Source organism: Phocoena phocoena, chromosome 15, assembly GCF_963924675.1.
Source record: "Phocoena phocoena chromosome 15, mPhoPho1.1, whole genome shotgun sequence".
NCBI lineage: Eukaryota > Metazoa > Chordata > Mammalia > Artiodactyla > Phocoenidae > Phocoena > Phocoena phocoena.
Genome location: NC_089233.1, coordinates 71572776 through 71599976, shown reverse-complemented (window position 1 = coordinate 71599976; position 27201 = coordinate 71572776). Strand labels below are relative to the sequence as shown.

General features: G+C 49.8%; 1 protein-coding gene across 3 annotated transcripts in view; it reads right to left on the bottom strand.

The window, feature by feature from the left end:
• Positions 1-25383, bottom strand: part of TOX2 (TOX high mobility group box family member 2) — a 137348-nt gene extending 111965 nt beyond the window's left edge. For 2 of the 3 annotated variants that reach the window (XM_065892519.1, XM_065892521.1), the window contains exon 1: positions 25254-25383. In XM_065892519.1, the coding sequence (XP_065748591.1) occupies positions 25254-25352 (99 nt within the window). In that variant the 5' untranslated portion in view covers positions 25353-25383. The remainder of the gene's footprint in view (positions 1-25253) is intronic. The other variant, XM_065892520.1, reaches the window with a different exon arrangement.
• Between the last annotated feature and the right edge of the window lie 1818 nt (positions 25384-27201).

Sequence of the window (27201 nt, the reverse complement as noted above, 5' to 3'; positions counted from 1 at the left end):
ACGTCAGCACACTTGAAGGTGCTCCGCACCCTGCCTCCCTCCATCCTCTGCGACTGCCTCCCGTTTCCCTCTCTCCCTCCTCACAGCCCTCCCAGCATTCGAACTCCCACCTACGTCTGATTGCACAGCTGGTCTCACCAAATGGGCCCTTGCTGGTCCTCCAACCCCACCGTGTGTACCCACCTGGGGGCTTATGCACCACGCCACGTGCCAGCCTCAATTTGTCAAAGTGCCCATTGGCCTTGGCATATGTCCTGTGATTAAACAGCTTCCACTCCCCATACACACAACCTTCCCCCTTGCTGGGTTCTGACAGCAGAACGGCACTCTGAACTCAGCTGGCTTTGTTTGCGCTGACCCTATGCTGACTTAAACTTTTGCCCCAAAATTGACAGGCGCCAGCTATGATGGGGCAGAGGGCTGGGAACTATGCCCTCTGGGTGCCCACTACACGCCAGGAATGCACAGGTACATATGCCCACAATCAGCCAGACAGAGGAGCAGGGTCTCATCCCCCCATTTTACATTTGGGGAAACTGAGCTCTGAGAACATCCATGAAGCTGGTGAGAGGGAGGGATTTCTTTTAGTTCCAAATACCAGTTAAAGCTGTGCTTCCCGTGAGGAGCTGCCAAGCATCTTCCCTTTGGATAAAGAAATCCTGGAGTAAATCTATTTCCCTTTTCACTCATCTACCAGGAAGCCCACAACCAGATGTGCAGGCCAATTTCAATAACTATAGAGCCCAAGGCCAACATATCTGTTTTCATTTTCCACCTGGAATTTGTTCTATTTTATATTTTCCTTGGCTCTAATTTTTTAATGTATTATCTATACTTTTATATCTTCGTGTGTGTTCTTGTGAATGAATGACGAAAAATAAGCAACCACCAAAAGCCAGACACGGAGTGGTGAAGTGGGTGTTCCAAGGTCCCAAAGCCAGCCCAGGGGTCCGTCTACCCGGGTACCCTCCACACTGACCCCATCTCCTGCCTCCTCTCCTCAATCGAAAAGCTAACAGTGTCTGAGCATCTGCTTCCTGCCGAGCATGACAGGTCCTGCCACATTCACACTAACTTCCCAGCAACTCCAAGAGGTAACACTAGGAACAGCACATACTCTGTCCCAGGTACTGTTTCCCGCGTTTACAAATATTGGTCCTCACGATGACCCCATTAGGTAGGTGCTATTATCATTCCCATCTTACAGAGGCATGAGTTGAGAGGTTGGGTAACTTTCTAGATGTGCACAGCTAGTAAGTGTCCCAGACAGGATTGGAATTAAGGTTCTGGGCTCTATCGTCCATGCTCACTGCCATGAGGCTGTCAACTGAGTCAACAAGTCCCTCACTTTACAGATAAGGACCTAAGGTTCCAAGAGACAAGGGGTTCCCCAAGCTTGGCTCTGACTGTCCAGTCTGGATGGCCGCAGACACAGAGGGAGAAGCCAGGGGTTCCAGAAAACCCCTTTCCCAACTTCCAGCCAAGACAAGGCCATGCTTCTAGAAGTCAGGGCATAAGTCCTGACATCTTCTCCTACCAGAGATGCAAAAGGAGGCTGCCAGGCAGAAACACAAGGACTGGAAAACCTTCCCAGTCTCCAAGACCAACTCAGCTGCCTCTCTGCCACCACCCTGGACCGCTCTGTGCTAGGGGCAGGCATCACAGGCTCCCCACACGGGGGGCTGATAAACTCCCTCTGCCCTGCCACACTGGTGGCTGAGCGCCCAATTCAGCCACATGCAGTGTGGAAATGAGTTGTGAAGCATGAAGACCCAGGTTCGAATCCCAGCTCTGCCACTTAGTGGCTGTGAACCCTGGGTGACGGTGAGCCTCTCTGTCCACTGGGGTGTTAATGTCACCACCTCGCTGCGCGTCTGGGGAGACTGGCAGAGACTACTGGGACCCTGCCCTCCCTCCTAGGGTAGCTTTGCCACCATGTTGGTGCCCGCCCCCAGCATCGTCCTGGCAAATCCTTCCAAGAGATGAATCTGCAGATGACAAAGGGATAGGGAGGGCAGGGAGGTTTGCTCCAACTTACCTTATTCAAGACATGCTTTCTGGAACAAGAAGGAAAAATAAAATTAAATAATCAAATTTGAGGTTGACTAGAAACCCAAAATCAGGACTGATTTTTCCAGAACTTCTCAGTCCTACCTCAGACAGGGAGGGGGGGCCAAGAAGGTCCCTGGGGGGTCACTGCACCCCCGGGGGACATCCGTGACGGGCCCTCCTCCTGGCCATCGGCAGTGGGATGGGCTGCTGGCCCACATGATGCATACTGGTTGCCATGGTTTCTGTTTATTCTGGGAAAGACGGCTTCCCTGACATCCAGGCCTGGTAAAGACGAGTGTTTGCTGCGCTCAGACTGTGTCGTCACCGAGGTCCCTTGCGCTGTCCTCGGCTACACACAGACAAGAGCCTTCATGCACAGAAGCAAAGGCACTAACGTTAACTCAGCCCCACTGTCCCTCCTCACCCGACCCAGGGTGGATGGGACCAGGCCCCCTTTTCAGATGAGAAAACCAAGGCTTGGGGCTGGGCAGTGACCTGCCCAGAGTTTCATTGTGATGTCAGCGAGGAGCAGGGATTCAAACCTGGATTTGTCTGACTTGTTGCATTTTACCAACTGTGTGCTGGCTCATTTATGATCATTACTCTGTCTCCCAGGGAGCTCAGGCCTTTTCCCAAAACTGTACCTCCTGATAAGCCTTGAGAGAACCTGTCAAACACTTGGGGACATCAAAGGCAGCTCATGGGAGTAAGCAGGGAGTTCCCCAGGGGGACCCAGTACTCACGTCCCCACCCCAGATCTGACCACATCATTCTCGGTTCATGGTTCAAAGACTGCTGGCCAACAGAACTAAATCTAAGCCCCTTACTTAACGCAGCGCCCCCCTGCCCCTGCAGTTTTATGCATCTGACCCTTTTCTCGCTGTCTCCTCGCCCTTTCCAATGCTCAAATCCCTCCTCTTCCACAAGGACTTCCTGGGTACCCACGTGAGCATCACTCTCTTCCTCCTCCCAGAGACCACCAAGCCCAGCTGCCCCTGTGAGCGAGCCACCCATGGAAAGGTCTATCCCCACCTCCCTCCTGAGACTGGGTCACATGGAGGCTGCTCAGGGGACAGCTGTGAACCATAAGTTCCTTTCTCAGCCCAAACCAGCTGACACTTAAAGGGAACTGGCACTTCACTGGATGCTCAAATGTGCCAGGTCCCTCCCTCCACGGGGCCTTTGCACATGCTATTCTGGCTATCTGGAATGCTTCCCCTCTGTCCCTATTACCTAGTAACTCCTGGTCTCCCTACAGGTCTCAGTTTAAGGGTCAAGAAAGTCCTTCCTGACCCTCCCTGTTACCCACAGCACTTGTGCAGCTCTCCTAATCACACTTGTCATGTTCACATTATGTGTTTTGTTATGTGATTATTTGTTCGCTAGACTAGAGGCCACATAAGTGCAACACTAGGTCTGTCTTGTGCTGGAGTCCCTGCCACAGCACCTGGTGCACAGCAGGGGCTTGATAGATGTTTGTGGTCTGAAAGAGCTAGGGGAGCTATGGTGGATTAAAAAGATGACCACAGGTCCTCCAGTTTCTGCATGCTCACCTTCTGTGTTGTGGTGTTGCACCTCCTCTCATCAAGAGCCAGAGTCTGTTTCCTCACGCCTTGAAGCCAGGCTTAGCCATGTGACTTTATCTGGCCAACGAGACAGCAGTAAATGTGCCTCAAGCAAAGGCCTGAAAAGCGCTTGTGCACTGGCGTGAGCTCTCTCGCTGCACTGGGAACCCTGGAGCACCAGGTGAGCAAGCCCGAGCTAGCCTGCTGGAGGATGAGAGGCTCTGGGAAGAGCTGACCCAACAATCAGCCCCCAGCCAGCAGCCTGCCAAGTGCCACACACACACACAGGGGTGAAGCCATCCTCTATCACCCAGCTGTCAGCTCACTGGCCAAGTGACCAGAGATGCAGGACACAGCCCAGCAGAGGCCAGCCCAGCACAGAAAGCCCTCCAGCCAGCCCACAGATTATAAGCAAATAAAATGGTGGCTGTTTTAAAGCACTAATTTTGGGTGACTTGTTACACAGCAAGTGATAACTGATAGAGGAGCTAACAAAAGAGTATGGGCCATGATACGCTCACAGTCAAAGAGCATAGGTCTGATCTATACAACATCAAGTTGAGAACAACAAAATCTTCTTGGGAGGTGGAAAGCAGCTGGGGGGTGAAGGTCAAGCACCCGGCTTTGAGCCCTGCTGGCCTATGACTCTGGCTTGAGCTTGGACAAGATGGGCACTGCCTCTGTGCCTAGGTCTGCCTGTGTCTGCAGTGAGAATGACACATCCTATGCCAGATTTCCCCAGGAGGCGTGATCTGAGTCGAAACAGGGAGCGTCTGTGAAAGGGCGTCCCAAAGGAAGCTAAAGATTCTTTGTACAGGACACGTGCTGCAGAATAAAGATCATGACTTCAGAGCAGACAGATTCCGGTTCCTGATCTACTCTGCTACTAACAGGTGAGTGACCTTAGGCAAGTTTCTTAACCTCTCTGAGCTTCAGGTGTCACCTGACACACATCACCTGACAGATGTCAGGTGTCTGTGACACGGTAACAATACATAATGTGAAGGGCTATTGTGAGGGTTAAATAAGACAGTGTACATAAGACACCGAGCACAGTGCCTGGCACATAGGAATTCAATAAATTCCCACCCCCACCCTGCTGGCACCTCTCACTGCCATCTTAACCCCACAACCCTGCGTGGCAGGAAGAGTTTCCATGTTTGAGGTCAGCATCTTGTGCCAGGTGCCAAGTTGTGACTGTAGCTTACATAACATGAGACACAGAGAGAAAGACCTTTACTTGAAGGATAAGAGGGAAAGAGCTGGATGCTGCCAGCTCTGACTGGGGGAGAAAACTCAGGCCTTGGGGAAGAGCAGGAAGAAGCATAGAGATGATTCAGAACTGAGTCCTCGCCCTAAAGGCTGACATACCCCAAGCCCACATCTGTCTTCATCCGGGATGATTATTTGTGGTCCTTCCTCCATTCACCTCCAAGGCACCAGCACGCAGCCTGGCGGTGACCTCTCAGGAAGGACAGAGGCAGGAAGGTGGGCTAGGGAGCTCAGCCTGACACAAAGTCCTCAGTTCTCAAATTGTGGTCCACTGACTAGCAGCTCAGCATCACCTGGACCTTGTAGGAAATGAACAGTCTCTGACCCCTACCCAGATCTACTGAATCAGAGTCTGCATTTTAACAAGACCCTTACATGATTCCTATTAAGAGAGATAGTTATCCCATTTGGGGGATCATGCAACCGACGTGGTATTAACCAAATCTGCCCATCTGTTTTGGCAATCATATAGCTAACACGTGTGTTACCCAGCCCTGGCCATCGACTATGGAAGTGAGCCGACCAGTGTAGCCATAACCATCCCAACCACCAGCTGTGCCATCTCCATGCTCTGGGTGGATGTGAGTTCCAACGTTACCAAGGTAGAAGCTCCGTGTCCTTCTGATTTGAGCTCCAGTCCCACACACTTTACACGGTCACCAGAATTCTGTTTCTCTTTGATGCCCCAGGAACCAGTCCCAGTGTTTGCATTAGGCAATTAGAGTGTTTGCCTCTACTGCCTTCTTGAAGGGACCCCAAACCCCAGCACCAGACAGCTAGGAAAGGTTCTCCAAGGGCACCTTTGGAGATGTTGCAAAGAGGACAGACTCCCCAGGGTCTTGGAGGATGAAGGGAGGGGAAGCAAGGCCACTGATGTCTCTGCCTTGGAAGAAGAAGGTTCCTGACCTGCCCTGGGTTAGAAACTCCTCTTCAGAGGCCCCACTCTAGCCCACCCCAGGGAATGAGCCCCTTCAGAGTCCCTCCAAGGGGATGCCTGTGACCTTTGCAAAACGAAATGCAATAACCAAGTCCTATGTGCCGAGCAGACCCCAGGGCCAGCCACAGAGGCTGCAATAATCCAGCCGGGTGTTTGGACAGGAGGAGCCCTGCAAAGCTCCATCATCTCGGCCTGTTGCCTGAGGAGGAAAGCGGTTCACCTTTTGCTAATCACCCTAATTCATTTTTTATTACTAACTTTCCTGTTTTCTATTTGCCATCTCATTGAAGATATTACCAAAGGCATTTAAACAGCATCAGACCGTACCACAATGGCAAACATAACTCTTTTTATTGAAATCTGCATTAATATACATATAATTCCCTGATCACAAAGACCTCACGGTGCACATGCTAGACCCCAAGTGAAGGCGGGTTTGGCAAGAGGCATATACACGATTGAAGGTTTTTCAAAAGACAATCAACTCTGCCAGGAGGGTGCGATAAGGTGGGTGCTTTTGGGACTTCCCTGGTGGTGCAGTGGTTAAAACTCCACGCTTCCACTGCAGGGGGCACGGGTTCAATCCCTGGTCAGGGAACTAAGATCCCACATGCTGCGCGGAGCAGCCAAAAAAAAAAAAAAAAAAGGGTGCTTTCTCGTGCTGTTGGTGGAAAGTGGATAATCCTTCTGACATGATGCCCTGAATCAAGAGCCATAAAAGCGCTCACTGCTTTCAGCCAGAAGTTCTACTCTGGCCGTGGCCAACAGCCTAGTCTTAGCCTTGACACCCCCTCTCTAGCACACCCCACGGCCAACCTGTCCCCAAATCGCATACGTTCCACCTCCCAACATCTTCCATATCCCTCTACTTCTCCCCATTCTCATCCCACCAGTACAGTACAAGCCAGAGGGGGGTCCAAGAGAACTTTGTGCAATGACGGGAATGTTCTATATGCACGCTGCCCAACGGGGGCTATAAAACACTTGAAATATGGCTGGTGTGACTGACTTTTATTCTGGTGTGACTACATTTTATTCCATTTTACTTTAAATTTCAATAGCTACATGTAACTAGTGGCTACCATATTGGAAAGTGTATCCCCAAGCCATCACCAGTCCTCTTCTAAACGATAGTAATCACCTCCCCACTGTCTACTGCATCCATTCTTGCCCCCATCCATTGTTTTCCCCTTAAGACAGCCACAAAGATTCTTCTCAAATGCAACACACCTCAACTCTCACCACCTTTGAGACAAAGTCCAACCTCCCAGACACAGCCTTCGAAGCCCCATCTCTGGGACAGAGAATACTCCAGTTATCAGGGAGCCTATGGTGTGCCAGGTGCTGGGTACAGGGGCGGGCAGCAGGCAGCAAAGGCCACCCAGAGGGGGTAGCACTTGAGCAGAAACTTAAAAATGTAGGAGCCTGCCAGGTAGGTCAGGAATGCCAAGACCGGAGGCAGAGCAGTGAGAACTGCTCTGAGCTACATCCATGAGCCACCAGCAAAGAGTCAGCCCTTGTGAAGCTGATAATTTAGTGGGACATAAACAATAAAAAGAATGAATAAGTACATTACACACTGTGAGAAGGGGAAAGAAAAAGATGGGTAAGGGGTTTCTGGGGGACTGGGGTGGAGGGGAGACGTCTGCAGCATTAAATAGTAAGGAAGGAAAGTGCCCAAATAAACCCTGTTCTTGTCTGTGTGGTAGGACAGTAGCGGGTGATTTCCCCAACTTTTTGGCAGGGAACACAGTCTTCATAATTTACAGTTTAATAAGAAAAAGGGGTGATAACTTCAGGAGAGAAGTGACCAAAAAGTCCTACTTGCCCAACAGAAGCGTTGCCACAGGCTAGAGAGAGATTTCCTTATCTCCGAAGGTCAGGCCAACTGTGCCCCAGATACCCCAACCCAACCAACCAGGAGTGACACCTCCCTCCTGAAAATGGCAAGGTCACTACCCACAGGGAGATGGGAAGTGGACAAAACAGGGGGCTGAGGTCTGCCAGCCCTGCCCCCAGAGAGTCAAGCATTGATGAAAAATCCTAAGGGTTTTGACCATCAACCCTCTTGACTGCCATTTCAACTTTCTTCCTTGGGCTCTGTTGTTACAACGGGAACGCACATTTATTAACATCTGCAAGGCCCAGACACTGTGTCTCTCACATTTATGTGTTTCATCCTCTTGGCAACAATGTACAAATATGACAAGTGAGGCCCAGAGAGGGTAAGTGAATTATTCTTGGAAACACAGTCTGGGATATGTTATGGTGGCCATCTCTGGAAAGTATAACCACCACACTGATTCATTCTTTCTTTTTATTGAGCACCTACTACATAGCAGACACCACGCTAAGGTGCCAGGGACTAGGGAGTGAAGAGAACAAGCATGATGCCACTGGTTGGAAAGCTTACTGTCCTCAAGGTGGAACAGACACTCAAGTCATATCATAGATATATCATGCAAGGCGGAAAATACACTGGAGGCTGAAATAGAGAATAACAGGGTAACTGCATAGATTAGGGGGGTCGGAGTCTTGGAGGAGGTGAGGATAAAGCTGAGACCTGAAGGGTGAGCAGGAGCCAGCCTTGTGCAGAATGAAGACAAGGACATTCCAGACCAAGGGAACAGCATATGCAAGTCCCCTCAAGCAAAAAAGACCATGCGGGTGGAGGTGTCTGGGGAAAAGCAAGAAGGGTGGGGTAGTTAGAATAGAGTCAATGGAGGCTGGCTTTGCTCCCCACCGTATCCCCAGCACAAAGCCTGGGGCCTTGGACAGAGCAGCTGGGAGTGAGGCTGGAAAAGCAGGCAGGGGCTAGATCATACCGGGATGTCTGCACCAGAAAAGGCATTTGATGTTACCTACACACCAGGGGAAGCACTGGAAGGTTTTAAGCAGAGGTCTGATTTCAGTTGGGCAGAGTTCACCAAGCCACAACAGAGACCCATGAGGGATCCTGCCCAGAGAAATGACAGGATCTAATTTACACATCAGACGGAGCTCCATCACGGGCGGCATGGTTCCTGAGCTCATTGTGATGTGTGACTTGTGGTCACTGGAGAGTGAATGTCCCCAAAAGCTAAGTGCCCCCAGCTTGTATGTGGGAGGTGGCTACCTCTCAGAAAAGCAAGACAAAGCAGCAAGTGACAGGACATGTTGACAGAGCATCGGACAGACTCAAGGCTGTCAGCAGAGGGAATATTGTCCCAAAGACGCCACAACAGGGTGGTGGCTTATTGTTAACGTGGAGTCTTTAGGAAAACACAATTATGTGCTTCACTGATACTATAAGACATAATCCAAGACAGCACGCAAACATTTAGCAATCGATCCACAAGACAAGTAAAAGGACTAACACAAGAGCCAGCGGAGGAAATGCTTGCACTGCACAGGTGGGAGGCCAGGCCCTGCAGGTTTGTTTTTTTTTTTCTCTGTCTCATTTAAAATCAAAGTTTGGCGCTTAGGCACCCATAGAGAGTTCTGGAAAGGGAATTAAAATTAAGTATCCCAGATGCTTAAACACACATTATTATCTCATTTAATTTCATCAACAGGTAAGCACAGTTAATCCCATTTTGCAGATGAGGAAACTGAGGCCCAGAGATAATAAGTAGCTTTCCAAACGGCCTTGCTCCCCTCTCTAGCCACATCTCTTGACACTCCTGGCCCCTTTGATGGCTTTGCATGTGCTGTTCCTTCTACCTGGAATGCTTTTCCCTATCTTCTTCACATGGCCAATTTCACCTTCAAGCACAGGCCAGGTGTCCCCTCTTCAGAGAAGACTTCCCTAACTCCCCTGCTGCCTGGCCTGGTAGTCTCACACCCATTTGGAATTGTTTCTTTCTGCCTGTCTCTCTAATATATTAGACTGTGGCTTCTCAAGGACAAGGACCAGGTCTTCATCTCCTTTCCATGCCTGGCATATGCCTCCAAGCCCTGCATACAGCAGGCAGTGAATGTTCTTTGCATGGCTGAATGAATGAATGAGTAAATGAATTAACTCTTAATAAGTTTCAAAGCCAGAATTTGATCCCAGGCCAATATGACTCCAAAGCATATCTCTTGGCCAGAGTGTGAGTGTGTCTTATATAATCAATCAGAAAACGTACACAAGCATGGGATACATTTCAAAACATACCAAGGGCTTCATTCATCCCTCCAAAAAGAACTGCTGAAAAGCGCCATACCTCAGGGGAAAATAGGATGGCGAATATGGACAAAGGGTTAACCAAACCCTTTCCCCTTTTGCAAAAGCATTTCAGCTTTTTTAACTGTCTGGCATGACTCCCTTGGAAACCTGATGTAGGCAGGATGCTAACTATATTACTAGGTAACTCTGCTTGTGGTAAAATGACCCTTGATTGGTAAGTTGCATCTGGACTGGAAGGAACTATAAATAAGTTATAAATACATTATAAAGATTTGATAAAGAAGCCATAGTTAAAGTTGCCCAGAGTGTAGTGACTCTTGTAACTGACATGCCCCTTGCAGGGACCCTTGATGCGGATACTATGGAATTGTTACAAGAGATGTTCCTTTGGCAACTAAAGCTTCTAAGTCAGGGTGGCTTCCAAACCCACCCATTGTGGGTCTCGCTCCCTTGCATCTTTACCAAAACCTGGCAGGGCGGGGGCTGACAAAGAGAAGAGCTGCTGGCCACCTCTGTGGGCTCCCACAGAGCCCACTGCTAGAAGTACTCCCGCAGAAGAGGGACAGATCATGCGCCCTGCTGGCAAGAGGTGGTTCCTGTCCCAAGTCCTTCAAGAAGACAGGTACCAAGGGTAACCTGTGTGAGTCTTGTGAGTCTGAATGTTTAATTGAACTTTAAAGGGTTCCTGTGAGAGCTTCAATGAGAAAGAAGAGAACTGATACAGAGGAGAAACGAGACCACCCCAACCAGAAACACCACTACACTTAATTCTGAACTCAAAAGCTCCTTAGACCTCCAATTTATAAAAAGACATAAAAACCTGGGATGACATCTATGCTCACTGTCCTTCGAGGGCCCAGCTGACCTGAACAGCACCTGGCACAGGAATGAGGGAGGGAACGACCTACCTGATCTCCCAGAGGCCTCACCACAAACCTGAGATGCAAATGCAATTATGTGAGATAACTGAGGCTCAGAGAGGTTAAGTGACAGGTCCAAAGTCACACAGCTTATAAGTGACAGGATATGAACCCAGGCACTTCCATAGAACACAAAAGTTATATTTGAATCCACTATCTGGTTTTGTATAAAAATTAACTTACAGCTCTGGTGGACAATAGAACAGAGAATGCATAGGGGTGGGGTGGGGTAAAGAGACCTCCTTAAATAATGTAGGTAGCACCCAATAGGCACTCGTTAAATCTTTGCGGAATAAATGAGCAAAAAGAAAGGCCCCAGGTCCACCTTCCACATTATCAAGTTCAGTTCGAGTCAAAACATAGCAGTGCGGAACAATAAAATTTATGCATGAGATTGACCCTGGGTTATACTACTGAGTTGGATTCGTTTCCAACAGGTTTCTATATCATTCCTACAAATTAGGCCCAACTTCGACATAAGCACATTTGAATTAGCTCTAATGTGAAGGCATTCTATTACCAAATGATGTTCGAAGTTGAAAACCAAGGCAGAAGGCCCAGCTGGGAACCCCCCAGCCCCCAGAATAGGCAATGCATCAACAGTAAAAACAAGGGGTGGGCTGGTCCATTCTTGCATCCCTGCAGAGGGTGAGAGCTCCAGCGGCCACTACGGAGGCTGCAGGGGCAGGGAGGGCATAGGCCAAACTCCAGCTCTGCCAACCAGCTCCTCTGCTGCCCTTTGTAACCTGACCTATTTGGATCTCAGTCTTCTCAGCGACACGATGGGGACACATGTGCCTAGCATAGTTCTTACGAAGATTCAACGAGATGATATGAGTGCGTGAGCCTGACGTGCAGTAAATGCTCAGAGAATAATTTGTGCTTATTTCTACCCTACTTTTCTCCATAAAACAGCACAAATTTTAGAAATAAAAATCTGTGAGAGGGGGCTTTTTGTTCAAGATGATGGGTAGAACACATACTTTTTCCTCTCCCCTCTTCTAAACCCCACCAGAATGACAAAAAAGGGGAGGTAGATACACCCAGATATTCATAATTCATATGTACACACACACATATATTCATAATTCAGATAGGGAGATGAAAACTGAATAACTCCAAAAGAGCCCATAAGAAAACAAGAAAGGGCTGGGCACCAGAGGGTGCTGGAAAGTAAGAAGTCGAAGAGACAGACTGACAATGAAATCTACCAGTTCTAAGGCACCAGCACACCAACACAAGACCTCCAGAAAAGCTATTTTCCTAACTGAACCCCAGAAAATCCCAAAGCAGGGGCAGCAGGGGCTGAAAGCCCTGGGCAGGGGGAGGTGACTTGACCTTTGTGTTAGTCTACAGTCCTCAGAGAAGCTGACTGTTGGTTTTGCCCTGAGGCTAAAGCCAGGAAGAAGAACTCTTTAATTAAATGAGAAATCTGTCTCAGGGATTCCCCCACCATGGATGGACATGATGCAGGAAAAACAAAGTGCACCAGTGCCCATGGGTAACTGCTGGCTAATAAGAGAAACAGATGTCCCCAACCTCAAGTGAGCTGGTCCCATGCTCTAGTAGAAGTCTCCAGCTTTAAGTGTCTACACACAGGCCCCACCCAGGGCACCGAAAATCAACATTCACATTGCCTACCCACATGCTCCTGGCTTTCACAGATGTTGAGGAAACTTACATCGACAGAACAGATCAATGTGGACCCTTGTTCACAAAAAAACGTCAACCAGGCGTTTGTAGAAAACATAAGCATAAAAGAGAGACCAGGAAGTGAACCAAAGACCTAACCAGCAAGAAAACAGAGTCAATGCAGCAAACAGAAGATAACTTTTTTAAAAAACTGAAACATTATCTTCAAAAAGATTCAAGACATTCCCACATCCATAAAAAAAAGAATGGGCTACTAGAACATAAGCCCAATCAAGAAACAATACAGAATTCTGAGAAATGAAAAAGTGATTACAGAAATAGAAACAATAAACTCATTAGAAGTACTGACTGAAGAATGGTTAGGCCTGGAAGTATACCCACCACACTCCCGTCAGTGGTTAGCCCTGGGGAGCAGGGCTGAGAGGGCAGTGGGGAAAATGAAAGAGAATGAGAGGGGGCTCTACTTTTTTTTATTCTAATATATTTCTGTTTATTTTATAGAGAATAAAAACATTAAAAAAAAAAAGAAGAATGGCAGGACTCAAGACAAAGGGGGAAATGATAGAAGAATGAAATGAAATTGGGAGTGAGTTAATGAGCAAAAGATGTCCCATGAAGGCTTCCCTGGTGGCGCAGTGGTTAAGAATCCACCTGCCAATAAGTGGTGCTGGGAAAACTGGACAGCTACATGGAAAAGAATGAAATTAGAACACTCCCTAACACCATACACAAAAATAATCTCAAAATGGATTAGAGACCTAAATGTAAGACCGGACACTATAAAACTCTTAGAGGAAAACATAGGCAGAGCACTCTATGACATAAATCACACAAGATCCTTTTTGACCCACCTCCTCGAGAAATGGAAATAAAAACAAAAATGAACAAATGGGACCTACTGAAACTTAAAAGCTTTTGCACAGCAAAGGAAACCATAAACAAAACGAAAAGACAACCCTCAGAATGGGAGAAAATATTTGCAAATGAAGCAACTGACAAAAGATTAATCTCCAAACTTTACAAGCAGCTCAGTATCAAAAAAACAAACAACCCAATCAAAAAATGGGCAGAACTAAATAGACATTTCTACAAAGAAGATATACAGACTGCCAACAAACACATGAAAGAATGCTCAACGTCACTAATCATTACAGAAATGCAAGTCAAAACTACAATGAGGTATCACCTCACACCAGTCAGAATGGCCATCATCAAAAAATCTACAAACAATAAATGCTGGAGAGGGTGTGGAGAAAAGGGCACCCTCCTGCACTGTTGGTGGGAATGTGAATTGGTACAGCCACTATGGAGAACAGTATGGAGGTTCCTTTGAAAACTAAAAATAGAACTACCACATGACCCAGCAATCCCACTACTGGGCATATACCCTGAGAAAACCATAATACAAAAAGAGTCATGTACCAAAATGTTCATTGCAGCTCTATTTACAATAGCCAGGACATGGAAGCAACCTAAGTGTCCATCGACAGATGAATGGATAAAGAAGATGTGGCACATATATACCATGGAATATTACTCAGCCATAAAAAGAAACAAAATTGAGTTATTTGTAGTGAGGTGGATGGACCTAGAATCTGTCATACAGAGTGAAGTAAGTCAGAAAGAGAAAAAAAAATACCGTATGCTAACACACATATATGGAATCTAAAAAAAAAAAAAAAAAAAAAGGTCATGAAGAACCTAGGGGCAGGACAGGAATAAAGATGCACATGTAGAGAATGGACCTGAGGACACGGGGAGGGGGAAGGGTAAGCTGGGACGGGACAAAGTGAGAGTGGCATGGACTTATAGATACTACCAAATGTAAAATAGATAGCTAGTGGGAAGCAGCCGCATAGCACAGGGAGATCAACTCGATGCTTTGTGACCATCTAGAGGGGTGGGATATGGAGGGTGGGAGGGAGACGCAAGAGGGAGGAGATATGGGGATATAGGTATATGTATAGCTGATTCACTTTGTTATAAAGCAGAAACTAACACCCCATTGTAAAGCAATTATACTCCAATAAAGATGTTACAAAAAAAAAAAAACAATCCGCCTGCTATGCAGGGGACACGGGTTCGAGCCCTGGTCTGGGAAGATCACACATGCCGCACGGCAACTAAGCCCGTGTGCCACAACTACTGAGCCTGCACTCTAGAGCCCACGAGCCACAACTACTGAGCCTGCACTCTAGAGCCGCGTGCCACAAGTACTGAAGCCCGTGCGCCTAGAGCCCGTGCTCCACAACAGAAGCCACCGCAATGAGAAGCCCGCGCACCACACGAAGAGTAGCCCCCGCTCACCTCAACTACAGAAAGCCCGCGTGCAGCAACGAAGACCCAACTCAGCCAAAAATAAATAAATAAAAATTAAAAGAAAAAAAAGATGTCCCATGATATCCTATGTCATGCCTACAAGTGACACAGGCATTTGCCCCTGAGCTTCCTGGTTGCTCAGAAAAGCTGAAAGACTGATAAAGGGACCACCATGGATGCTGACCTACCCTGAGGTGGAGGCAGGGCAAAGAGGCTCTTCAAGAATGTGACAGGACTCCAGTCCAAGTAGAAAGCCACGGTCCCCTGCCCAGATGTGACTGACTCAGGCATGACCCAGAAACTCCTCAGAAATCAATGTGGAGTCCTCCCTACCACACAGGAAAATGTGCGACATCTCAGCGCAAGAACTCTGGAATCCTACCTAGGAATGTGTAAGAGAATCTCCTTGGGCCCCAGAAAATTCCATTAATTATCATTTTTCTTCACTCGGACCTAAGAAGCAGTTATCTCCCAGCTCTCCCTCACAGCATGAAGCAACAAAGAATCTAGTAAGTGACTCAAACGTCTCTAAAATTTAATCATCAATATGCTGACCCTTGATTTCTTGGGAAACAAGAAGAAGGTGAGTTTTCTCCCCCAAATGCAGCTCCGTGAAATGGACACAGTGGTGCTTCCCTGTCCACCCATTCATTCCCTAACTTCTGGGCTCACAGCTATACCCTGTGGGGGCCACCTGAAGCCAGTGACCAGAGGATGCAAGAATCAAAGGAATGCGCGGCCCCCTTGCCTCAGTTTGAGACAGACTGAAGTCCAGTTCCAAAGGTCCCTGTGGGATGCTTTCATCATTAACTGTATCCCAGGCCAGCATCTCCCTCTGCCCAACCATGCTTCCATTACTCCCTTCAAGGTGCACCTCCTCAGAACTTCCCCCCAGATACACCTTCCACAGGCAACTCTCCACATCAGAGTCTATTTCCAGGGAGTCCAATGTAAGATTCTCTCCAAGGTGAAGGAGACGCTCCCTATGACCCACAGGGGTCCTGAAAAAGGCAGGAGTCTCTGGGACACCTGACCACGTCCAAGTTAGGGCTACATGCCCCAGGCCAGCAGTACATCCTTACTGTTCTAAGCCAAGGAGGGAAAATCCTCCCATATTCTAGACGAGAGCTGAGCTCTCTAAGTGTGCTTCCCAGGCCAGCAGCAGTGGCATCACCAACTTGTTGGCACTGCACATTTTCAACTCCTCCCCAGACCTACTGAATCAGAACTTCTGGAGGTGGCACCAGCATTCTGTGTTTTAACTGCCCTCCAGGTGATTCTGTTGCACTAAAGTCTGAGAAGCACAGCATCCCTGGCTACTGGGGGAAATCAAACACAAGTCATTAAACTTTCCCATAGCAGAATGTAAGTTGGTGAAGCCACTATGGAAAACAGTATGAAGGTTACTTTAAAAACTAAAATAGTGTTACCATATGATCCAGCAATCCCACTCCTGGGTAGATATCTGGAAAAGATGAAAACTCTAATGCAAAAAGATACATGCACCCCAATGTTCATAGCAGCATTATTTACAGAAGCCAAGACAATGGAAGCAAGCTAAATGTCCAACAACAGGTGAATGGATAAAGAAAATGTGGGGTGTGTGTGTGTGTGTGTGTGTGTGTGTGTGTGTGTGTATACATATATAACGGAATATTACTCAGCCATAAAAAAGAATGAAATATTTCCATTTGCAGCAACATGGACGGACCTAGAGATTATCATACCAAGTGAAGTCAGAAAGATAAATATTATATGACATCACTCATATCTGGAATCTAAAAAATAATACAAATCAACTTATTTACGAAACAGAAACAGACTCACAGACATAGAAAACAAACTTATGGTTACCAAAGAGGAAGGGGGAGGAGGGATAAATTAGGAGTATGGGATTAAGAGATACACGCTACTACATATAAAATAGATAAACAACAAGGATTTACTGTATGGCACAGGGAACTATATTCAGTATCTTTTAATAACCTATAATGGAAAAGAATCTGAAAAATATATATATACATATAAAACTAAATCACTTTGTTGTACACCTGAAACAAAAACAATATTGTAAATCAACGATGCTGCAGTAAGAAAATAGGATGCCTACTTATGATAAACCCCAGTTTCATACAAGTGAAGGATATTTTGTAGGCATTTATAATAATATTAAACTCTCTACCAAAAAACAAAAGACCAAAAAACTTTCCCACAGCAGAAGACCAAGAGACAGTGACCGACAATGGTCTGGATCCAGCAACATGAAACATTCCATACTCTGAACCATAACTCTGGCTCCAAGGCACCTTTCTACTTAAAATCCAACCAGCTGGGATGCGACCCTCCCTCCTCCCTCCTCCCTCCGTATAACGATTCCTGCTGTCATCCCTCTCCCCTGCAGGCAGCACTCCCTGACTTAGGCTGACAGTATCCCCAAATCCCCTCCAAGCCACCTTGCAACGGGTGCCCCTCTGCCTAGAACGCCTTCCCACCACTCTGCATGCCCCGCATGTGGCCTGCTTGGTGTTCCCCGTAAGACTGCCATGTGCAGCCTTCCCACACCTCTGACACTATCACTTCCCCAGACAATTATATATTTAATTATGACTGCCTTTCCAGCCAGTATATTCCACACAGCCTTTCATCTAGGAAAGCCGAGTTTCCTATTGAGTCCCTGCACCTTCAGGACAGGGCTGAATCCCCTAGCACACAGTAGGCACTCACTAAAACCTGCTGAACATCTGAAAAACCCAGCAGGAAACAGGTCATTACGCACGGAAAAGCCACAACCTTGCTGCTCATTCTAGCAGGCACCAGAAATCACAACTGTACAGTAGCAAGTTTAAGCATCAGGGTAATTGAACAAAATTTATTATCCCTTGTTATACAACATGTTTTCACTAAGATATAAAATTACAGTTTACCACGACTCATTAAGTTAATAATTACTTACCACATGTTTTTACTGCTGCTCCCAAATGATGCTGAAAAATCACTATGTAGGTTTTTTTGGTCCATGTAAATAAACAAACAGGATAACTGTCAACCACATAGATACAGGATTTGCTGACAAGGAGACACAGGACTAAAATACCAAACAGAAAGCACGAGCCCCAAAGCTCTGCCACTCTCATCACCATCATCTCCTAGTTTATCTGTACCACACTTTCCAGATTAGTGGTTCTCCAACAGGGGTGATTTTGCCTCCCCGCTCAGGGAATACTTAGCAAAGTCTGGAAACATTTTTGATTGTCATGACTAGAGTGTGGGGTGCTGCTAGCATCTGGCTGGTAAAGGCCAGGGATGACGCTCCACATCCTATAATGCATGGAACAACCCCCAAGACAAGGAACTGTCAGGTCCAAAAGTCGATATTGCTGAGGCTGGGAAACACTGTTCTACATTAGAGGGAACTTCCATGTCTGTTACTTTAATCTGAGCTTCATAGCTACAATATGAGGAACGCATTACTGTCCCCTTGTACAGATGAGAAAACTGAGACTTGGAGCAGTTGAATGATGTGCACAAGGTCAGCGGCCCATGCCGATGAACGGTGCAGCTGCAGTCTGAACCAGTCTTCTCTGCCTCCTAAACCCACCTCCCTCCCACACAGATTCAAGAAGGAAAAAGAAAGATGTAAAGGAAGTGAGCAGCTCCTTGTCTGTCCAGAATGCTGTGCAGAGACCTCTTCAAACCCTAGGCCCAGGAAAATCAGATCCAGAGACCAAGGCATGGAAAGGCCTGTTGTTAGGAAGACACTTCCCCCAGCAGCCAGTGCTGAAACTAGATTCCTCTTGCATTTTAACTTTCAGTTGTGCTGCTCTTTGTGAATAGAAATGAAGGCACTTCCTGCTGGGGCTGAGTACCTTACAGGCAGGATTTCCAGCTCTGATGGCAACCTTGTGGAGGAGGTGTTGATGTGCCCATTTTCCAGATGCAGAGACTGAGGCACAGGGAGGTGAAATAACTTGCCTGCACTGAAGATGGTAAGGTAATGTTCAAACCAAGGTCTGCCAGGTCCCAGAATTTACACTGCCTTCCTAACCTGAGACCAGCGCTGGGAAATCCGAGAAGCAAAATAAACGCCCTACAGAATCACACGGAGCTGGCAGCCACCCTGCAGGGCGATCCTTGGGATGCGGGTGAGGCTCTTCCCAGTTTACTGGCTGCTCTCCATGCTGGGCTCTGCTCCCTGGGCCTACTCAGGGAAGTTCTTCTAGGAATGTCAGGTCAACCAAAAGACTCTTGGCCCCTGCCCTGCCCTGCTCTGGACACGATGTGCTCACCGCAAAGTCTTCGGATTATAAGAGCCAAACAGATGCTAAGTTCCTCAAGCCACAGGGAACAACAGGCCAGCCCTGAATTTGTTCATTTGGCAAATATTTACTGAGCACCTATGTGCCAGGCAAGCTCTGGGAATACAAAAGAGACAGACACAGTGGTTCCTACCCTCTGATGCATATGAGGGCCTATTTCTTCAAAAAGCATCATCCTGGGCTTCCCTGGTGGCGCAGTGGTTGAGAGTCCGCCTGCCGATGCAGGGGACACGGGTTCGTGCCCCGGTCCGGGAAGATCCCGCATGCCGCAGAGCGGCTGGGCCCGTGAGCCATGGCCGCTGAGCCTGCGCGTCCGGAGCCTGTGCTCCGCAACGGGAGAGGCCACAGCAGTGAGAGGCCCACGTACCGCAAAACAAAACAAAACAAAACAAAACAAAAAGCATCATCCTCACCCTTGCCGGTGCACCATACTCTACAGTTATAAAGGACATGCCCCAGACTTTATCGTTATATTTCCACACCATAGCTCCCCATCTCATGAGGCTAATGGTCACTAATGTGCTCTCCCTTTGCACAGAGGGGAACAGAGGCCCAGAGAAAGGCACTGTCATGCTCAAGGTCACCCAGCAGACTGGGGGGCGGGGGCGGGGAGGGGCTGCGTCAGGCCTGGGCTGCTGCTCCTGACATTGGTAAGGTACAGAAGCGTGGTCCTTGAGGAGCCTCTGGGACACACTGGGGGAGGGCTATAGGGAGCACCTTTAGACAGAAAGTAAAAAGTCTTCCTAACAGAGACAGAGGCACCCTTCCAGAGCTCCCCCAGGACCAACCAGCCCAGGGCTCCTTCCCCAGGACCCATCCACAGCCACCTGTGCCCCAGCAGAAAGATGCTGTGGGGACCTCATCTACTAGGGTTGCTGAGCGGGTGTCTCATATCTCAGGTCTGGGTGAGGTGGGACCAGCAACTTCCACTTCATAGATTTTCACCATAAGGAGCCTCCAATCATTCACTAACCGAGCTTTTCTAGATCCCATCCAGGGGCAAGATGCTGTGCCCAGAGCTGTGTGGGTGGAGAGTTGAATCACTCACCCGCCAGCACAATTTCCTGAGTAATTATGGGTCAGGCACTGTGCCAGGTGCTGGGCATGGTTCCTGCCTGGTGGGAGCCCACAAAAGCCTGTATACAAACAACCAAACCGCTGCTGTATAAAGTGTGGTCTCCAGAGCTGCAGCAGCATGGATGGGCGCTCATCAGAGAGGCAAACCCTCAGGACCCCAGCACAAATCAGCTGAATCAGAATCTCAGGGCAGGAAGGGATGCCCAGGAATCTGTTTTTGTTTCAAATCTTACCAGATGATGCATAAATTTGAGACCTACTGATCTAGACCACAAGGCCTTCCCCAACCTCCCTACTTAAAACTGCAAACCAGTGCCTGGACCTAATATCCTTAACCCTCTTCCCTGCTTCATATTTCTCCATAGTTGTAATGACGGCATCAGTCACAATACCATATCTACCTCACCCATATATTTACGACTTTCCATGCTGACATGTAAGCTCCAGAGGGTAGCAATATGTGTCACTTTGCTTCACTGCTGTACCATCAGTTGCCTAGTGCAGTGCCTAGCACAAAGAGGTGCTCGATAACTGTTTGTTGATTGAATGATGGATGACAGAACATGTCAAAACCCATGCAGTTTTGAACCCCAGTTCTTGGGGTGGTGGGGCATGCCTGGAGACAGAGAGAAGGTTGTTGGCCATGGAGCACTGCATGGAGAAAGTGCTACCCAGGATGGCCTTGAACACCCTGGGTTCATCCTGGGTTGGCCTTGTAGCCAGGATGTTTGGACCAGGGATGAAGGATACTTGGAACACAGAGATGCTAAGCCTCTTACTGGAATAGGTCCCAGGTGGTTGATAGCATTGTTATCTAATTAGTGGCTGGTATGTGTCAAGAACTTTCCTATCCTATATTAACTCACTTAACTCTCCCGAACCTCAGAGGTAGACAATGTTGTCCTCAAGAGGATACTGAGGCTCAGAGATATTAAATAATTCGCCCCACTCACAGAAAGACTTGTATAAGGATGTTCACGGCAGCTTTATTTACAACAGCCCCAACATGGAAACAAACCCACATGTCCATCGGCAAATAAACAAATCGCGCTATATTCGTACGATGTAATATTACTAAATAAAATAGAAAAAACTATTGACATACACAACATGGATGAATCTTAAGGACCCTTTGTTGAGCAAAATGAACCCAAAGGCAAAAATGTATATGCTTCATGAGTTCTAAAACTTAATTAACTTAGTACACTTAAACTGAACTTAAATAAAGCATTGATAATGGAAATTAGATAAGTAGTTTCCTCTAGCGGTAGGGGGTACTGACTGGAAAGGAGCATGAGGGAACTTTCTGGGGTGACAGAAATGTTCTATATCTGGATTGGGATATAACCACACCATATGTGTGGTTATATTTGTCAAAACTCATGGAACAGTACACTTAAAATTTGCATTTTAGGGCTTCCCTGGTGGCGAAGTGGTTGAAAGTCCGCCTGCCGATGCAGGGGACACGGGTTCCTGCCCCGGTCTGGGAAGATCCCGCATGCCGCGGAGCAGCTGGGCCCGTGAGCCATGGCCGCTGAGCCTGCGTGTCCGGAGCCTGTGCTCCGCAATGGGAGAGGCCACAGCAGTGAGAGGCCCGCTTACCACAAAAAAAATAATTTGCATTTTATTGTATGTAAATCATATCTCAATGAGCTAAAATCATTTGCCCTAGGTCACAAAGCCACAAGCGGAGATTTGAATCCAGGTTTGCCCAATCCCAATGGCCAGTTTCCACTAGTCTGCCATGGTTGAGCAGAAGCCCCAGGCAATGCCCCCAGCCTGATGAAACACCTTGCCAAAACCCTAATGAAGGGACTTCATAGTTACCCTAGAAGGACATCATGACTCCTAACCCCCAAACCATGGCAGAGATGTGTGGGGAACACCAGACAAGTGTGAAGCTGGGAGTCCAGGAGCTTGGGTTCAGGCCTCAGCTGTGCTCTTCATTTGCTACGTAACCTATGAGTATACTACTCCATGACTCAGTTTCCCCTTGTGTGAAGGAAGAAGGAGGGGATTAATGGTTCCCAGTAGGGGGCCACAGACAGGGCTACAGGGCCACAAACCCCTATGCTCACCAGGCGCCATTACTACATAAAATAAGTAATGCGCCTGTTTCATATCTTGTAAGCTATTTTTCATATGCATGCTAATATTATAGTGATTAATAAACATCTATTTCAAAGCAAAAATGAAACCACAGCAGCTTTGAGTCATTGTGTATCTTCTCAAACAAAAGATACCCAAAGAACAGCCACTGCTCATGACTTTGGTTTAAAGAGGCTGGAATCTCTGTGTTAGAGGATCGCTAAGGGGACAGTCACCAAGGGAACGGTCGCCAAGGGCCCTTCCAGGTCAACTGCCCCATGGCTGTCCAGCATCACTTGGCAAAGGCTTGCCCTTGTGTTTCTCAGGCCCTGTGGGGACAAGCCTCTTATCTGGGCTCCAGGGACAGAGCCCCCAATGTGCAGTCTGTGTCCTGGTTTTGCAGCCCAGTCTATAGACCCCAATTGTGGTCATGGCTGCATCTTGGGCCTGTTTCCCCTCCAGTTCTGAGAGTGACCAGCTGTAAAGACGGAGCCTCCCCAGTCCCTCAACGTCAGCTCCTCGGCACAACTTGCCCCACCCCCCAACCGCCAGTGCTGAAGGCGACTGCCCCCTGATGATCTGCTACCGACAGGCTTCTGACCCACCGCTCCCTGAGCCAAGTGACTTTCTCTGCCTCACCCTGCCATGAGGCTGAAGGATCGAGAAGCAGATCCCACGTCCAAATGCAACGTCAGACCTTTCTGTCACCTACCTTAGCAGCCCAGCTGTCACCGTCCTCCACCCGGACACACCCTCAGCTCTGGGTCAGGGGTCCTAGTTCACAGACAGAAACCAGAATCACCAGCTTCTGACTCCCTGATTGGTTCCCTCCCACCAGGGTTTCACACTGGTTCTTGGTGCTGAGTCAGAGCTTTACAGAGCACCAGAATAAAGCAGGGGCCTCGGCTGAGTTCCACCTCCCAAAGGCCCCCTTATGAGACCACCCCACTCTGATGGGGTTTACAGAAACACCACCCCCAAAAGGAGCACTGCAGGCGAGGGGCACCCATCCAACCAGACTCTGAGGCCCAAATCCCCAATCTCACCCCGGCCGCCAAACCAGGAGCTGGAACCTTGCCAACTTCATATTTTAAAAAATAACAAAGCCAAGGGCAGAAGATAGACGAGCTGCCCCAAACCCAACCGTCTTCTCCTTCCTAAAGACTCCACTTGCTACTTCTAATCAATTCTTCCTCCATCAGATGGAAGCAGCCCGAGAACCGGCCTTCTCTTGAAGACACCATCCCCCTCTTCGGCTTCTAACTTTGCCCGTCACCGGACAAAAGATAATCGCCCCATCCTCTGAGAGACCTCACTTGCCGCCTGCGCCCGGCCCACGCCGCCCCCGGCCCTGAGGGCCTCGGACCCCACCCCAAGCCCCAGGCGAACTGCGCAGGGCTCTGCCCCCAGAGTCCAGAAGCCGCTCCCCAAGGCCTGAGGACGCACTCAGCCTGGGCGGCCCCAGGTTCTGCGCGGGGACGCCCCCTCCCCGCAGCATCCCCACAGCAAGAAGCTTGACGAAAAGCCCGTGGGGTGGGGTTAAGGCCCCGGAGGGCCGCCGACCCAGCCACCCGACGCGCACTCACCACACAGTGCCATGGAGCCCGCGCGTCTGCGCCAGGGCCGCGGGGAAACCCACGCGCGCCGTTCAATCCGGGCTCCGAGTGACGAAAAGCCGCGCTCGGCTCCGGCCGGCCCCGGACCAACGCACAGACCCGCGGACGCACGGACCGTCCGGCTTCCTAACTAAGTTCGAAAGTTCCCTCCCGGGCGAGGGAGGAGACGCGCACTGCGCCGCTGCACCTCAGCGTCCCGGGCTGGGCTCGGCACGGGGAGCGGGGTCGGTCGCCGCCCGTCCGGGCTTCCAGGCGCGCGAGCTCGCATCGCGCCCGAAGCAGCAGGGCTAGGACCTGGCTGCGGGTGGAGGCGGCGATCTCGGGAAAGAAGGGGTATCCCTCACCGCAGCCCCAGCCGGGAGGGGACAGGCCTCGCTCCCGGGAGGGGACAGGCCTCGCTGGGCTATGGCCAGCTCGCAATCCGAGGCCCCGCCGGGCGGTGACAACCGATTACCAAACGGCCCAATTAGTGCGCTGCGGCGCCGAAAAGTTAAAACGCCCACGCGCGAGTGTGGACGGCCGAGGTGGGGGAGGGGCGGTGTGGTGGCCGCGGCTGCCCCCGGGTATGACCGCGTGTGACTGTGTGGCTGTCAGGGCGATTAGGGTGCCTGAGGTTCCCCGTCCATGGGGTGGCTATGGGTGACAGCGTGCGACTGTCTGAGTCACTGGGAGCGTGAGCGAGTGGCTGTCGGAGCGACTTCTTTGTGTGCCTGTCCCCAGTTGTGACTGCGTGTGACGGCGGATGGGGGCATGGAACGCGGTGTGTGGCGTCGTACTGTGGGACCGGGTGGCTTGCATGTGGCGGTGTGGCAGCGCGGGTGGGCGAGTGACTGCGTGTGGCTGTGTAGAAATAAATGACTGTCAGGGTGACTTGTGTGGGACGGTAGTGTAAGCAGGATGGCTGTGTGTGTGACAGTGGGTCACTGTGTGTCGGATCGTGAATGCATGCGAGGCTGTCAGGGGGACGTGGGTGAGTGTGTGTCACTGTGACATCGTGTGAGTGACTGTCGGGGTGACTTCTGCCTGTGATCCCAACAACTCTGGGCGTGAGTGTCACCGCCAGGGGATCGGCATGAGTGGCATGTGCCCGTCGGCGGGGCTGATGGGTGCGTGTCCCCGCGCGTCGGCACCGCCGGCATCTCCCCGCGTGTGTCCCCGAGAGCGCCCGCGTCCCGAGCCGCCGGGGTACTGCTGCCCGCGCTCCAGCCCGGGGCGCTCTGGCTCGGCTCTGGGTCCGAAGGCGCGGGCAGGCCCCGCCCTCCCGGGCCCCCACCCCGCCCCCGCCTACCTTGCCGCAGTGGTAATAGTCCAGGGGCGCCAGGCTGGCCGGCTCGGCCCCGGGCCGCGCGCCCACGGCGGGCGCCGAGGGGTACAGGCGGACGTCCATGGCGGGCGCGGCGGCGGCGGCGGCTCCCGCGGGTAGTGCCTGGGCGGGCGGCGGGTGGGAGCCAGTGTGCGAGCCAGTGTGCGAGCTAGTGTGGGAGCGCGGGGGGCGGGCCGGGGGCGGCGCCCGGCGGAGCGCCCCGCCCCCGCCCGCCAGCGCGCGCTATTGTTCCGGCCTCGGGCGCCGCGGAGGGCCTGGGGCCCGGACCCGGGTGAGGAGGTTCCTCCCGCGGGCCAGGCAGACGCCGGGTCCCCCGCCTGGCTCTCCGCCCCCGGGGGTTCCGGAGGGTTGCGCGCCGGTCCAGACGGCCCTTTCCCGTCCCGCCTTCCGCCACCAAGGGTGAAGGGAGGGAGAAGCCTGTACGACACCCCTCCCCAGAAGTGGGACACTCCCCGCCCTAGATATTTAGGGCGTCGCTGAGCCCTAAATGTGGCGGAAGGGAAGGCACACTTTCGGAGATGGGTGCTGCCTTACCCCGGGGCTGCGGCCTAGAGCCCGAGGCTGACGTTAGGATGTTCTCCCTCCGTGTCCCACTGATCTGAGTCACTGCGAGAGTGGCCCTGGAGGATTGCTGCTTAAATTCTCACTTTACATATGAGGAAACTGAGGCAAGGACTTGTGGCGTCGGTAATGGAGTGGGCTCCGCTGCCCCCAGAGTATCTAGGACTGAAACCACCCGGAGAAGGCAGAAGGATCCTTCTCCCTTTAATGACAGAGAGAGGGCCCTAGAAATAGCCTAGAAAGTGAAGTTCTGGGGAAGAGTCCAGAATCTGCCATCCCCATCACCACGAACACCACCACCACCATGGTCTTCTGGAGTGAGCGAAGAATGGAAATGAGATGGCTCCCATGGTGGGACAGAGAGGTGACTGAAACAGTCTCCCCGGCCACACACACACACACACACACACACACACACACACACACACACATATAAAAAAAAAAGCCCCCTAACTCCTCACATCACCTGCTGGCAGCTGGCCTGTTGCTCCTCCCCTTCCCATCTAAGAACTGTCTACTCTAACAGTCTCTACTCCCTCACCTCCCACTGACTGGGCCACCACTGCCCTCTGCCTTCCTGACTCTGGCACACTGAGGATGCCTTGCTGGGAAGGGCGCAAGGCCAGGAGGCAGAAGTGAATTAGAATGGGATTCTTGGGTGGCAGCAGGACATGAGATGCTATCTGGAAAAAAGGGAGTGAGCCCCTTGCCCACCCAAGAACCAACTTAGAACTTAGCTCCCAACTGCAATTTGGGCTTTGCTGGTCCTGGCTTCAAGCTAGGACCACTATTTGTGACCATAAAGATCCCCTAATACAAGACAGGTGCGGGAAACAGGCTTTCACTAAAGATTTGGGAACAACAGAAGGAAATTACAGCTCAGAAAGGAAAGGACTTCTAAATAAATTTCAGCAGTCATTTTTTCTAGAATTCATTGCCATATCTCATTAGAAGGAATTTCCCACTGGCCTCTCTCCTTTTTTCCATCTGGACATCCAACTGACCCAGCAGTATTTATTGAAAAGATCACCTTTCCTCCCACTTCTCTGCAGTGTTAATTTTGTCATAAATCAGGTAGTCCATGTGTGCATTGGACAGTTTCTGAATTTTCTAGTCTGTTCCATTAGCCTATTTGTCTTTCATTGTGCCATTATCAGTCTGAATTTCTATAGTTTTATAATAAGTCTTAATGTCCCATAGCATGAATCTACCCACTTTTATCTTCAGGAGTGCCTTGACTGTTCTTGACATTTGCACCTTGAATCTTTGGATCAATTTGGGTAAAACTGACATTGTCAACATTGTCTTCCTATCCATAAACATGGTATGTCCCTTCATTTATTTAGGTTTT